The sequence below is a fragment of the Pristiophorus japonicus genome, chromosome 10, assembly GCF_044704955.1.
Source record: "Pristiophorus japonicus isolate sPriJap1 chromosome 10, sPriJap1.hap1, whole genome shotgun sequence".
NCBI lineage: Eukaryota > Metazoa > Chordata > Chondrichthyes > Pristiophoridae > Pristiophorus > Pristiophorus japonicus.
Genome location: NC_091986.1, coordinates 91,896,565 through 91,912,508, shown reverse-complemented (window position 1 = coordinate 91,912,508; position 15,944 = coordinate 91,896,565). Strand labels below are relative to the sequence as shown.

The following is a 15,944-nucleotide window of genomic DNA, read 5'->3' as shown; positions in this document are numbered from 1 at the left end:
CTCAAACCGGCGAGTAGCATACATATGGTCCGACACAGATTCTACACCCATCGACGTCGTGAAGGACAGAGCATACCGAACTTCGTAGCGGACCTCCGGCGTTTGGCCAGCCTCTGTAGTTCATAGTCGCCTGCAGTGGGGAGATGCTAAGGGACTTCTTTATCGAGGGCATCGGTCATGCGGGAATTTTCCGCAAATTACTTGAGACCAAGGATTTGAATTCGGAAGCGGCGGCGTTGATGGCTCAAACTTTCATGGCGGGGGAGGAAGAGACGAAAATAATATACGCGCGCAATTCTGTCTCTAACGTGGCGATGGATCAGCGAGTCAACATCATCAATGCCACTCAGAGCCCCGCAGGCAGGCAGGGGCAGTCCGACATTCCCCAGGCAGCAATAGACCCCAGAGTAGGACTTCAACAGAGACAATGGCAGGCTGAACGGACATTCACGCCATCACAGTGGACAATGCGGCCTGGGATGGGGCCATTGACACCCTCTAATAGGGTTCTTAAGAGCAGTCAAAGGGACAGTCAGCGCGGGATGCCTGGCCATAGTCCCTTTGTTCCCAACAATGGAAACTTTAACTCATGCTGGAGGTGTGGGGGAAAACACTCAGCTAGATCTTGCAGATTTCAACAGTTTGTCTGCAGGAACTGCGATCTCAGTAGCCACTTAGCTGGAATGTGCAAGAAGCCTGCAATCAGACTAATATATGAGGTGGATGGACCAGAAGAGGGTTCTTTGAGGCAGGATGACTTTTGGGGCAAATCGATGGACGCCAAGGTTCAACGGGTCCATGTGGCGAATATTCACAGTTCATAAACCAGAACGCCACCAATGATGATGAGTGCTTTATTAAACGGTATCACTGTATGCATGGAGCTGGACACTGGGGCCAGCCAGTCACTCATGGGCGTTCAGCAATTTGAGAAGCTATGGCCACTTAAAGCCAGTAGACCCAAATTAGCCCGTATTGAGACACAATTACGGACTTACACTATAGAAATCATTCCGGTGCTAGGCAGTGCAATGTTGGCTGTCACACACAATGGGTTAGTGAATCTGCTGCCGCTCTGGATTGTCCCAGCCAATAGTCCCTCACTGTTGTGGAGGAGCTGGTTAGCCGCGATGAACTGGAAATGGGGGGATGTTCACGCAATGTCATCTGTGGAGCGAAGTTCATGCTCACAAGTCCAACAACAATTCAATTCACTATTCCAACCTGGCGTCAGGACTTTCAAAGGCACTAAAGTAGTGATACACATCATCCTGGACGCCAGGCCAGTGCACCACAAAGCCAGAGTGGTGCCGTATGTGATGCGGGAAAAGATCGAGAGCGAATTGGACTGGCTGTTGAGAGAGGGCATCATCTCGCCTGTTGAATTCAGCGACTGGGCGAGCCCCATCGTTCCCGTCCTAAAAGCGGATGGCTCGGTCAGGATCTGTGGCGACTACAAGGCCACCATCAATCGGATGTCCCTACAAGATCAATACCCGCTCCCGAGAGCGGAGGACCTCTTCGCCACACTGGCAGGCGGCAAGCTGTTCACCAAGTTGGACCTCACTTCAGCCTATATGACCCAGGAACTGGCCAACAAATCTAAACTACTGACCACCATCACTACCCACAAGGGACTGTTTGTTTATAATAGGTGCCCGTTTGGCATTCGATCAGCGGCCGCGATTTCTCAACGAAACATGGAAAGCCTCCTTAAATCCATTCCTGGAATGATCATATTCCAGGACAACATGGGTTGAGACACGGAGGAACACCTCCACAACCTGGAGGAGGTGCTACGCCGACTGGACCGGGTAGGCCTGCGACTCAAGAAGTCTAAGTGTGTGTTTTTAGCTCCTGAGGTTGAGTTTCTGGGCAAGAGGGTTGCTGCAGATGGGATTCGGCCCACTGAATCCAAAACAGAGGTGATTCGACGAGCACCCAGGCCCTGCAACACATCGGAGTTGCTTTCATTCCTGGGACTGTTGAACTATTTCGGGAACTTTCTGCCGAACTTGAACACGTTGTTGGAGCGGCTACACGTGCTCCTGCGTAAGGGATGCGATTGGTTTTGGGGGGACTATCAAGAACAAGGTTTTGATCAGGCGCGAAACCTACTTTGTTCAAACAATTTGTTGACCCTATACGACCCATGTAAAAAATTGATTCTGACATGTGATGCATCGTCCTATGGGGTTGGGCGTGTGTTGCAGCAGGGCAATGCTGAGGGTCAACTACAACCTGTGACTTATGCCTCCAGGTTGCGCTCTTAAGCAGAACGGGGATATGGGATGGTTGAGTAGGTGTAAAAAAAAATGCATCAGTATCTCTTTGGTAGGAAGTTTGAATTAGAGACGGACCACAAGCCATTAACATCCCTGTTGTCAGACAGCAAGGCTATCAATGCCAACGCATCAGCTCGCATACAGCGATGGGCTCTCACGCTGGCTGCTTATGACTACTCCATCCGGCACCGGCCCGGCACTGAAAATTGCGCTGACGAGCTCAGCAGGCTTCCACTGGCCACCACTGAGGGGGCAGCGGAGCAAAGCGCTGAGATGGTCATGGCTGTCGATGCCTTTGACAGCGCAGGCTCCTCCATCGTAGCCTGCCAGATCAAAATCTGGACAAACAGAAATCCCCTCCAATCCCTGATTAAGAAATGTGTCCTGACTGGGGATTGGGCGCCCGCACACGGAGCATGCCCTGAGGAGGTCAGACCGTTCCACAGACAGATGGGATGAGCTCTCCATCCAAGCCGACTGCCTACTATGGGACAGCCGGGTAGTTATGCCCCAGAAGGGCAGGGAGGCATTCATCAGGGAACTCCACAGCGAACTGATGAAGGCCGTTGCCCGGTCACACGTTTGGTGGCCCGGAATTGACTAGACCTGGAACACTGTTCGCAGGTGCACGACGTGTGCTCAGCTGGGTAATGCCCCCAGGGAGGCCCCACTCAGCCCGTGGCCCTGGCCCACCAGGCCATGGTCACGCATTCATGTTGACTACGCGGGCCTGTTCATGGGAAAGATGTTCCTTATTGTGGTAGATATGTACTCGAAATGGATCGAGTGCATCATTCTGAATTCATGCACGTCATCCACCACCGTAGAAAGTCTACGTGCGATCTTTGCAACCCATGGCTTGCCGGACATCCTGGTTAGTGATAATGGCCCATGTTTCACAAGCTGCGAATTCCGAGAGTTTATTTCGGGCAATGGCATCAACCACGTCAGGACTGCGCCATTCAAGCCAGCCTCCAATGGCCAGGCGGAACGTGCGTTCCAAATCATTAAGCAAGGTATGCTCAAGATTCAAGGACCCTCCCTACAATGCCACCTATCGTGTCTCCTGCTGGCCTATAGATCCCGACCGCACTCGCTCACGGGGGTCCCGCCCGCAGAGCTACTCATGAAATGGACACTCACGGTTGTCCCTCATTCACCCAGTCCTGACTGACACAGTTGAGGGCAAGCGCAAATCACAAAACGAGTACCATGACCGTAATTCGAGGGGGAGATGTATAGAAATAAATGATCCTGTATTCGTCCTCAATCACGCCATGGGGCCCAAGTGGTTTGAGGGCACTGTAATTGACAAAAAGAGGAATAGGAGCATCGTGGTAAAACTCATCAATGGTCAGATATGCCGTAAGCATCTGGACCAAGAAAAAAAAAGGTTCAGCATCGACACGGAGGAACCTGAAGAAGACCATGAGATGGAGCTCACAACACCGCCAGTGAACAAGCAACAAGAGCAATCAGAAGAATGCACAGTCCCTGAGGTCAGCCCGGACAGGCCGGAATCATCACAGGTGACAGACACTCACGTCAGTGTCCAACAACCAGAGCCCCAACTGCGGCGCTCCACGAGGGAGCGTAGACCACCTGAAAGACTAAACCTATGATCCCCATAAGACTTTGGGGCGGGGGGGGTGGGGGGCGGAGGTGATGCCATGTATGTAACCACAATGTAACACCATTGTATTACTGTATACACTCAACCTAGATGCACACCTTGACCACAAGGGGTGAACTTGTGGGAGATACTCCTTACCTGATCACACCGGTATAAAAAGGGAGGTCCCACACAGGGTCATCGTCTTTGGAGTCCTGTGAATAAAGAGTTCAGGTCACGGAGTGACCTTGTCCCCAGAATGTGCCTCGTGTGGTTTCATACTGTAGAGTAAGGACTTTACAGCTTTCCCCTGCGGGAAGCTGTGTGTGGCTGGGCAGCGCCTCTGCCCTTAAAGGGGAGGGCGCGCAGCCACCACCTCCATTTTATTTTAATTGTCGGCCGACTCCGAAGTCGGCCCAACAATGGTGGCACCCCCTCTTGGATACCGGGCCGCTGGACCAGCTGAAACCCACCCTAAACTAAATGCAGAGCTCACAGCAGCCTTCCCCTTTAACTGAAGGGGAGGGATGTTGTGACGCATCAACGCGACACGGCATGTCTGTGTTGGGCTGCCATCATCAGTGACGTGCTGACGTCATCAGCGCGGTGCTGATAACTCGTAGCATCGGCGACCCCCGCTGGAAATAGGAAACCAAGGTGAATATCGGTCCAATCTAGGGTGGAGAAAAACTAACGAATCGGTGAATGCACCTACTTTTTGGTCGGGGAGCAATTTCGCCTCCCAGGAGTCTAAAAACATAGTTAAACATAAAGTGAGAGGAACTGCTATTAAAAAAGAGTTAAGCTGTCTGCGCAGCAATGTACACAGTGTCTGTAATAAAACAGAGGAGCTGGAGACAATCATGTGTTGTGAGGAACCAGACAAAGTAGGGATAAGTGGGACATGGCTAAATAAAAATTAAGACTGGGAATGAAACCTTTTAGGGTATAACATATTAGAAAAGATAGAGAGCGAAATAGGGGAGGTGAGGTAGCTGTACTTATTAGGGATAACATAATGACAGTAGAAAATAGTGATGCGGCTATCAGCAAGACAAAAATAGAAGCCATATGGATAGAGATAAGAGATAATAAATGATCAAACACACTAATAGATGTAGTCTACAGACAACCTAACAGTGGAAAGGTGGTGAAGGAAAAAATATGCAGACAAATTAGGGAAATTAGTAAAAAGCAGAATAATAATTATGGGGTATTCAGCTACCCTGATATTAACTGGGCAGAAGAGGTAGGTAAAGGGGATAAGGGATGTGTACAGGACTCATTTCTAAACCAATGTGTAAGAAGCCCAACAAGGGAGGAGTCCCTATTGGATCGAGTGATGGGAAATGAACCAGAGCAGATAAGAGAAGTAAAAGTAGGGGAACATCTAGACAATAGTGACCATAATATAAAATGCTTTCTGATGATAATTGAGAAGAACATAAGTATGACAAAAACCAGGATAATAGATTGGAGAAAAGCAGATTTAGAAGGACTGAGAATAGAACGTGGGAAAATAAAATGGGCAACAATATTGGCAAAAATGATGTAGAGCAGCAATGGGAAACATTTAAAATGGTGTTCAACAGAGTGCAGGAACAATATATTCTGCTAAAAGGAAAGAACAAACTAAACACTAATGAGAATCCATGGGTGAATAAAGCCGTAATGGAACAATTGAGGCTAAGGAAAGAGGCATACATTAAGTACATAGACAGCTGGGGAGTGCATGATAAGGGAGAATATGAAAATATTAGAAGAGAACAATTAGGAAGGCAAAGAGGAGCTATGAAATTAAATGATCAAATAACATAAAACAAAATAGTTAAATATTTTATAGGCACGTCAATAAAAAAAGGAAGGATGGGATGGGAATAGGGCCATTATGGGATAGACAGGATAATACCATTAGTAATGATAGAGAGATGGCAGGAATAATTATTTTGCTTCAGTATTTACCAGGGAGATAGAACAGGTGGACATGACAATGGATGATGTGATTAGTAATGAGATAGTACATTTAAAATTAAAAGAGGGGATATATTAAATAAACTAATCAAACTCAAAGAGGATAAAACCCCTGGATGGATTGCATCCATGCATTTTAAAACCCCGAATGATTGCATCTATGCATTTTAAAAGAAACTAGGGAAGAGATAGCAGAGGCCTTACAACACATATTTAATAGTTCATTAGAAAAACGTGTAGTGCTAGAGGACTAATATCTATATTTAAGAAGGGGAATAGAACTTGCCCAGGGAATTATAGACCAGTCAGCTTAACATCGGTGGTAGGAAAAATAATGGAATCCCTAATAAAGGAGAAAATAGAATAACATCTAGAAAGCAAAAATATAATTAAAAAATAGATGGATTTCAAAAGGGAAAGTCTTGCTTGACCAACCTCATTGAATTTTTTGAAGGGGTAACAGAGAGAGTAGACAATGGTAATGCAGTAGATGCAATTTATCTAGATTTTCAAAAGGCCTTCGATAAAATACCCCATAATAGACTGATTAACAAGGTCAGAGAATGCGGAGTCAGGAAACAAGTAGCAGAATGGATAGCTAGCTGGCTTCAAGACAGAAAGCAGAGAGTAGGGATAAAAGGTAGCTATTCACAGTAGCAGAAGGTGGGTAGTGGTGTTCCACAAGGATCAGTGTAGGGACCACTGTTGTTCACAATTTATATTAATTATTTAGACTTTGGAATCAAAAACACAATTTCTAAATTTGACGACACCAAATTGGGGATGATAGTCAATACTGAGGAGGACTGCAACAAATTACAGGAGGACATTAATAAACTTGCAGAATGGTCATATAATTGGCAAATGAAGTTCAACACAAATAAATGTGAGGCATTACAATTTGGTAGTAAGAATAGGGAGGTCACATTACTTGGAGAGTGAGCGTCCAGATGGGGTAGAGGAACAAGGAAATCTCGGAGTACAAATACACAAATCACTAAAAGTTGCGACACAGTTTAGCAAGCCCGTAAAAAAAGCAAACCAAACACTAGGGTTTATTTCTAGAGGTATAGAATTGAAAAGTAGGGAAGTTATGCTAAATCTGTATCAAACCTTGGTTAGACCACACTTGGAGTACTGCGTACAGTTCTGGTCGCCATGTTATAAAAGGATATAGAGGCACTGGAGAGGGTATACAAAAGATTTACAAGGATGATACCAGAAATGTAAGGGTATACATATCAGGAAATGATGAACAGGCTGGGTCTCTTTTCTCTTGAAAAAAGAAGGCTGAGGGGTGACCTAATAGAGGTCTTTAAAATTATGAAAGGTTTTGATAGAGTGGATACAGAGAGAATGTTTCCACTTGTGGGGAAGAGCTTAACTAGAGGCCATCAATGTAAAATACTGACTAAGAAATCGAATAGGGAAATCAGAAGAAAATTCTTTACCCAAAGAGTGATGAGAATGTGGAACTCGCTACCACAGGGAATGGTTGAAGCGAATAGTAATGAAGCATTTAAGGGGAGGCTGGACAAGCATATGAGGGAGAAAGGAATAGAGGGGTATGCAGATAGATTTAGATGAGAAAAGACGGGAGGAGGCTCGAATGGAGCATAAACACTCGAATGTTCTGTTTCTGTGCCATATATCCTAAGTAATCCTATGTAATCCATTGGCTAAAACACCCCAGTGCCTACCCTTGTGTGTTGTAAGTTGGTATGATTGCACTAGAATGAGGGTAACAACACACAAGGGTAGGCACTTGGGTGTGTTAGTCAATATTCATGTAAAGTTTCTGTTAATGTGGTGTCAAACATTAAAACCTTTATTTTCAACATGTTCCATTCTTGGACAGATTTGTGTGCACCTTTGTAAGTGGTTTCGTGAATTGCAGTGAATGGCGAAACATAACAGTACCCCCCACAATGCTGATGATTGTAAAACATAGAAACATAGAAAATAGGTGCAGAAGCAGGCCATTCGGCCCTTCGAGCCTGCACCGCCATTCAATATGATCATGGCTGATCATGCAACCTCAGTACCCTATTCCTGCCTTCTCTCCATACCCCTTGATCCCTTTAGCCATAAGAGCCACATCTAACTCCCTTTTGAATATGTCCAATGAACTAGACTCAACAACTTTCTGTGGCAGAGAATTCCACAGGTTCACAACTCTCTGGGTGAAAAAGTTTCTCCTTATCTCGGTCCTATACGGCTTACCCCTTATCTTTAGACTGTGCTCCTGGTTCTGGTCTTCCCCAACATCGGGAACATTCTTCCTGCATCTAACCTGTCCAGTCCCATCAGAATTTGATACGTTTCTATGAGATCCCCTCTCATTCTTCTAAATTCCAGTGAGTATAAGCCTAGCCGATCCAGTCTTTCCTCATATGTCAGTCCTGCCATCCCGGGACTCAGTCTGGTGAACCTTCGCTGCATTCCCTCAATAGCAAGCACATCCTTCCTCAGATTAGGAGACCAAAACTGCACACAATACTCAAGGGGTGGTCTCACCAAGGTCCTGTACAACTGCAGTAAGATCTCCCTGCTCCTGTACTCAAATCCCCTCGTTATGAAGGCCAGCATGCCATTTGCTTTCTTTACTGCCTGTTGTATCTGCATGCCTACCTTCAATGACTGATGTACCATGACACCCAGGTCTCGTTGCGCCTTCCCTTTTACTAATCTGTCACCATTCAGATAATAATCTGCCTTCCTGTTTTTGCCATCAAAGTGGATAACCTCAATTTTATCCACATTATACTGCATCTGCCATTCATTTGCCCATTCATCTAACCTGTCCAAGTCCCCCTGCAGCCTCTTAGCATCCTCGCAGTTCGCACTGCCACCCAGCTTAGTGTCATCTGCAAACATGGAGATATTACATTCAATTCCTTCGTCTAAATCATTAATGTATATTATTAATAGCTTGGGTCCCAGCACTAAACCCTGCGGCACCCCACTAGTCACTGCCTGCCATTCTGAAAAGGACCCGTTTATTCCCACTCTTTGCTTCCTGTCTGCCAACCAATTCTCTATCAATGTCAATACATTACTTCCAATATCATGTGCCTTAATTTTGCACACTAATCTCTTGTGTGGGACCTTGTCAAAAGCCTTTTGAAAGGAATGACAAGGTTATTGTAGGGATGTTTTATATTGTTGGTGTGGAATGGTGCCAACCTAGTGCATCATGTGGCAGCCAGGGTGTACAGCATCAAGTGAAGTAAATGAGGCCATGATGAAGCCATCCCTGGCATCCCGGACAGCAATGTACCTTTGTGCTGATGCCCTCTGTCCTGTGCATCATCAGGTGATTGCAGAGAAGGATATTGTTGTTGTTAGTGCTGCTGGTGTACCCAGAGCTGCTGGTGTTAGGGATGATCATGGTCAGATTCTGAGGACCAAGGTGAGAGAGTGTAAAGGGCATCAATGGAATAGATGGCAGGTGAATTAGAGGTGACAGAAGTGATCTGTCAATGGTGAGTGAGGTAAGGAGGTCAGACCGGGTAAAGACTTGTGTAAAGACTTGCAGGATGGTGAATCTGTTGTGGAAATGCAGTGAGGAGCAGCTTGTGGCTGAAAGGTAAGATATCTCTGTCAGATGTGACCTGTTACTTGATATTGGAAGCTGTCATCTCATCAGCTGATTCAATGGCCACTTACCTCCCACCTCAGCTTCACAGACATGGTCCAGCAACAGCGTGAAACTAGTAGGCAAATTCAAAAGGTAAGCTTAAAACCATTGTTAAGTGGCTGTAAACAAGCCACTAATCATTTAAATTGGCTCACCTGCCGCTGACTGTCAGGTCTGCTCAGCGCTGGCAGACACAACATTAGGAAAGGCAAGTGTGCATGATTTGATGGCAGGTTCCAGATCCACTGTCAATTAATTTAACTGCCGACCTTCCACCGATCCCATCCGCCGAACACTGGCACAATCCCAGCACCTCAGATTGGAAATCAGTTGCAGCTTTAACAAATTAAAATCCCCCAAAAAAGCACAGAAACTGACAATTTGCTATATTACTTTGTAGAAACTTTATTCCAACACCTGCAAGCAGACTGCCTTTTTAGGAAACTTGAATGGCTAAATGACCATATAAAGCAGTAGCCCTTTTATAGGGGCATTGAACAACTGGAACACAGTTCAGAGGCACTGGTTGCATTGAAGCCATCAGTTTTTTACATAATTTTCTGGGTCTTTACGAGCCTGTCCATGTCAAGTGTACAGTCTCTCAGTGCCACATGTTCTACCCAGCTGCAGAACAGTGCGCAAAGCAGAACGGGCACAGAGTAATCTTAGTGTCGAAGTGAAGGACAATCTGTGTCATTTGTGCCTGATGTACTTGTTACTGAGACCGATCCTCGCAAAATCATCCAATGTTACTGAATGAACACAGCATGTCACATAACGAGAACTATACCTGTAGGTGAGATCCTTCTGTGCAAATGGCTCTACATTTGAAATAACAGTGAAGTCTCTGGAATCGACTACTCCACATCGAGGACGATTAGTGGTTTCCACTATTCCATTGACCAGGCTTTCAGCTTTTGTCATATTATATGCTTTCTGTGTTTCCTAGACGCAAGAAAAGGGTTTATTTTCACATGAAACTATTTCATTCTTTTTTTTCTCATTAGGGGTTGAAATCCCATTTTAATGAAAAAATAAAGCCTGCTTTTATTTATAACTAGTAACCCAATGATAAAATCACAAAACTTTGAAAAGTGGGATTTTTGAGATTTGTTTGTGGATTGTTATTTATCGGAAGACAGGCATTCTCCCACTTTTCATTAAAGGAGAAACTTCTTCCCAATCTTTAGGTTATCTAAATAAATACTTTAGCTAGTGTTAACTAATTTCTGAAAAGTTAAACATTTTAGAATCTTTTTAGTAGCAATTCATTTTCAACCCCTTTTATACAGGGAAGCGAATTATATCTTAATAAAATACTATGGCCTAGAAATTGGGTGGTTTATCGAAACCAGTTACCACCAAAATCAGTTGATCGTGGGTAACACGGCAACTGCCATTTTCGAAGGGCTGGCATCGCTGCCGATATCAGCAATAATGAAAATCATGAAAATGAAGCAGATCATGACATCCATGAGTGTGCAAGTTTGGAGTTCGCCATTCAACTGCAGGCAGATCTTAAGTAAAGCGAACTGAGCAAGCATTGACAAGCAGGAAGGTGGTACTCAGTAAGATAATGGGACTAAAGGTGGAGAAATCCCCTAGACCTGATGGCTTGCATCTTAGGGTCTTAAGAGAAGTAGCGGCAGGGATAGTGGATGTTTTGGTTGTAATTTACCAAAATTCCCTGGATTCTGGAGAGGTCACAGCAGATTGGAAAACTGCAAATGTAACGCCCCTATTTAAAAAGGAGGGAGACAAAAAGCAGGAAACTATAGATCAGTTAGCCTAACATCTGTAATTGGGAAGATGCTGGAGTCCATTATTAAAGAAGCAGAAGCAGGACATTTGGAAAAGCAAAATTCGGTCAGGCAGTCAACATGGATTTATGAAGGGGAAGTCATGTTTGACAAATTTGCTAGAATTCTTTGAGGATGTAACGAACAGGGTGGATAAAGGGGAGCCAGTGGATGTGGTGTATTTGGACTTCCAGAAGGCATTTGACAAGGTGCCACATAAAAGGTTACTGCACAAGATAAAAGTTAGGGGTAATATATTAGCATGGATAGAGGATTGGCTAACAAATAGAAAACAGAGAGTAGGGATAAATGGTTCATTCTAGGGTTGGCAATCAGTAACCAGTGGGGTGCCGCAGGGATCAATGCTGGGACCCCAACTATTTACAATCTGTATTAGCGAATTGGAGGAAGGAACTTAGTGTAACGTAGCCAAGTTTGCTGACGATACAAAGATGGGAGGAAAAGCAATGTGTGAGGAGGACACAAAAAATCTGCAAAAGGACATAGACAGGCTAAGTGAGTGGGCAAAAATTTGGCAGATGGAGTACAATGTTGGAAAGTGTGAGGTCATGTACTTTGGCAGAAAAAAATCAAAGAGCAAGTTATTATTTAAATGGAGAAAGATTGCAAAGTGCTCCAGTACAGCGGGACCTGGGGGTACTTGTGCCTGAAACACAAAAGGTTAGTATACAGATACAGCAAGTGATCAGGAAGGCCAATGGAATCTTGGCCTTTATTGCAAAGGGGATGGAGTATAAAAGCAGGGAAGTCTTGCTACAGTTATATAGGGTATTGGTGAGGCCACACCTGGAATACTGCGTGCAGTTTTGGTTTCCATATTTAAGAAAGGATATATTTGCTTTGGAGGCAGTTCAGAGAAGGCTCACTAGGTTGATTCCGGAGATGAGGGGGTTGACTTATAAGTAAAGGTTGAGTAGGTTGGGCCTCTACTCATTGGAATTCAGAAGAATGAGAGGTGATCTTATCGAAATGTATAAGATTATGAGGGGGCTTGACAGGGTGGATGCAGAGAGGATGTTTCCACTGATAGAGGAGACCAGAACTAGAGGGCATAATCTTAGAATAAGGAGCCACCCATTTAAAACTGAGATGAGGAGAAATTTTTCTCTCAAAGGGTTGTGGATCTGTGGAACTCAGAGAGCTGTGGAAGCTGGGACATTGAATAAATTTAAGACAGAAATAGACATTTCTTAAATGATAAGGGAATAAGGGGTTATGGAGAGCGGGCAGGGAAGTGGACCTGAGTCCATTATTGGATCAGCCATGATCGTATTTATTGGTGGAGCAGGCTCGAGGGGCCATATGGCTTACTCCTGCTTCTATTTCTTAAGTTCTTATGAAGGAGACTCCAGCAGTGGTATTTAAAGGGATCATCAGCAACCATTTGTACCTGTCACGTTTGTTCAGTTTGACTGTGCAACTTTATGCAAATCCAGCAGCTTTATAAACTTCTTACAAGGTTCTAAGCAATGTTCCCTCTACTTTTTATTTTTACTGAGTGGGTCACAAACTCCTCCGAGTGAGATTTTTTTGTCCATGGGCAAATGTTACAAAAACAACTTTCATTCAACTGAGCAAAATCAAATGATTCTGCTCCAATTACTTCTATTGTTATGTGTTCAGTAATTAGAACAGTCTCCTCTTAAAGCTTGGTTTTATTACACACATAATGTATCTCCCTCATTAAAAAACAGTTGATTCTAACTTGCAGAAGTCAAAATTGATACCAATTTCATACACGTTTAGCTGTACGTACGCCTTCCTTGCTCTTATCTGCATTAACAGAAAGGAGATAGCAGAAACCCACTTTTCTAAACACGCAAGGTTGCTGCAAAGTGATTGGCAGCTCTACTTGTTGAGGAAGGATGCTGGGAATAGAATACCGCACAGTTCTTCAAGTTAGATTCACGTTTTATTAACAATTTTTGAGATTTATGAGAAACATAGGGGCCAATTTTCCCCAACCGCTTTTTTCAGCACACTTACCATAAATGCGCCGACTTTGTGCGCTGGAAACGGCGCCGAAAAAAAGGGGCCCATCCTGGCCGCTCTGCCGACTCTCCAGTGTCCCAGCGTGGCGTAGCTTGTGAAGTGGAGCAACAGGCCAGCTCAGAAAACACTGCCGGTAGCTGCGCGCATGCGCAGTGAAGTCTGTGCGTGAGCTCCTGCCCTCCCAGCGTGTCCTGCGGGTTGTGAGCAAGAGCCGATGCTCGCAGTCCCTATCCCCAGCCGAAGGGACGCCCCGATCCTCACTGCACCCTATCCCCGGCCGAGTGGCCTCCCACATCGGCCGGCCGGCCCGCTGACTTTCCGTGCCGAGGTAGGACTTGAGTTTTATTTTTTATTTATTGATGGTTGTGCTTGAGAGTTTTGATTGAGGGGGGGGAGGAGGAGAGTTCTCCGGGGCTGAGGGGGTGGGGACAGTGGGGCGGGGGGGGGGGGGCAGGGGGGTGGCAGTGCAGAAAAGGCAGTGCAAACCATCAAGCAAGGCTTGAAGAGGGTAAGTGAAGGCTCACTGCAGACTCACCTATCCCGAGTCCTGCTTAGCTACCGCACGAGACCCCACTCACTCACTGGGATCCCACCTGCTAAACTGCTCTTGAAAAGAGCACTTAAGACAAGGCTCTCATTAGTTCACCCTGATTTACATGATCAGGAAGAGAGCAGACGGCTTCAACAAAATACACACCATGATAGCGCAAATGTGTCATGCGAGATTGAAATCAATGATCCTGTATTCGTATTAAATTATGGACAAGGTCTCAAGTGGCTTCCTGGCACTGTCGTGGCCAAAGAGGGGAGCAGGGTGTTTTGGGTCAAACTTTCAAATGGACTCATTCACCAGAAACACTTGGACCAAATCAAACTCAGATTCACGGACTATTCTAAGCAACCCACCTTGGACTCTACCTTTTTTGATCCCCCAACACACACACCAGTGGCAACTGGCATCACGGTTGACCACGTAGCAGAACCCATCATCCACAACAGCCCTGCAGGGCCCAACACACCAGGCAGCCCAGCAAGGCCAGCTGCACAGCAGCCCAGCAAGGGCCCAACAAATGATTCAACAACACCAGCTTTCACACCGAGATGATCAACCAGGGCAAGAAGAGCCCCAGATCGACTCACATTGTAAATAGTTACACTATTGACTTTGAGGGGGAGTGTTGTTATATATGTAAACATGTATTTACTCTGTATAGCCACCAAAGGGCTCATCCCCTGGAGTCCCAAGGGATCCCATAATCCCTTGGGAGCACAGGTATTGAAGGAGGCCTCACAGGTTGGAGAGGCACTCTGGAGACCTGCCATAAAAAACTACGGTCAGACTTTACTTTGAGCTCACAGTGTTCAGTCTGACTCTTTCTCCATACATAACACCCACAAAATGAGTGCTATATACATTTTAAATTTGGCCGCGAAAGCTTCCAAAACACTCCCATCTGATCTGACCTGTCAGTGACCTGAAGATACATCGCCCATCCCAAATCCTATTGGTTGCCGCTTCAAGACCATCCCGCGCATGATTGGCTGGTCTGGCTGTCAATCACTCTTGGCATAAAGTTCCGTTGTTAATATCTGCTTGTCGTGTTTCAAAGAACAGCTGATGGCATTTGAAACTAAGACTGAAGGGAGACAGCTTTGTGATATTCAACAGGAATCACCACGACTGTTACATTTTAAAGCGTTTTATTACCAACCCGCTGCCCGACTGATTCTTTATTAAAAAACAAAAATGTTGTATTTATTTTTTTTAAGTTGTTTTGTGGAATGTGGCAGTTTCTAAACAATCCTTTTACTTTACTGCAAAAATCAGAATTCCATTGAAACCCTCCGACATTTAAATCAGGCAATACAATGTTTGCGTGAAGCTATTACAAATAGTTAGTAAAATTGCTGAGTTTTAAAATCTACTATTGGGAGCTGGGTGTGTGTTGGGACAGCAGCTGAAGACTTTTTGCTGAAGTGGCTGCTCTCTGGGTAGCAGTGTTCTCACTGACAGGTCTCAGTAAAAACATCAGGCTTTTCCCTCGCTTCCTTCAGTCTGCATTTTATACGTTTGCCATTTGCTCTGAACCCAAACTTATAGAGCACAGCACTCTTACCTGACCATGACTGGGAGCATGTTCAGTTCCTCCAATCACTTCACATTGACTGCTCTACACATGAGCTTAAAGCCAATCGAATGTAATTCTCCCTCCGGCCCCAGCTCACATTATCACGCGCTCTCAGCAGCCACTCACACATTGGCCATTGGGCCTCCCACCTCAGCCCAGCTCTACTGTGCGCGGCCTGTGAGTTTGAGTGCACGGGACCTTACAGATCATGCACCCGCGACCATGCCCAATGATTCCTGATGGTCAAAGCCCGCTATCTTGGCAGCAGCCATAATGCCTTCATCCTGTGTGCCAGCAATCTTCCAGCCACCACAGCAAACTCAAGGGTGGCTTCTCGAAGACAAGGGTTAACCACTCTCCACCCAACTGATGACTCCCCTCCGCAATCCCAACCCGTGCCATGCAGTCACATAATGAGAGCCATGCTTCCACCAGGAACATCATCGAGCAGACCATCGGGCTACTGAAGCAATGGTTCTACTGCCTTGACCGCTC

General features: G+C 45.5%; 1 protein-coding gene across 1 annotated transcript in view; it reads right to left on the bottom strand.

The window, feature by feature from the left end:
• LOC139274605 (collagenase 3-like) overlaps positions 1–15,721 on the bottom strand; it is a 39,975-nt gene extending 24,254 nt beyond the window's left edge. Inside the window, exons 1-3 of the mRNA XM_070891283.1 lie at positions 15,664–15,721; positions 13,085–13,101; positions 10,299–10,453 (exon numbers count right to left, since the gene is read on the bottom strand). Of these exons, the coding sequence (XP_070747384.1) occupies positions 10,299–10,453; positions 13,085–13,101; positions 15,664–15,721 (230 nt within the window). The remainder of the gene's footprint in view (positions 1–10,298; positions 10,454–13,084; positions 13,102–15,663) is intronic.
• Positions 15,722–15,944: the final 223 nt, after the last annotated feature.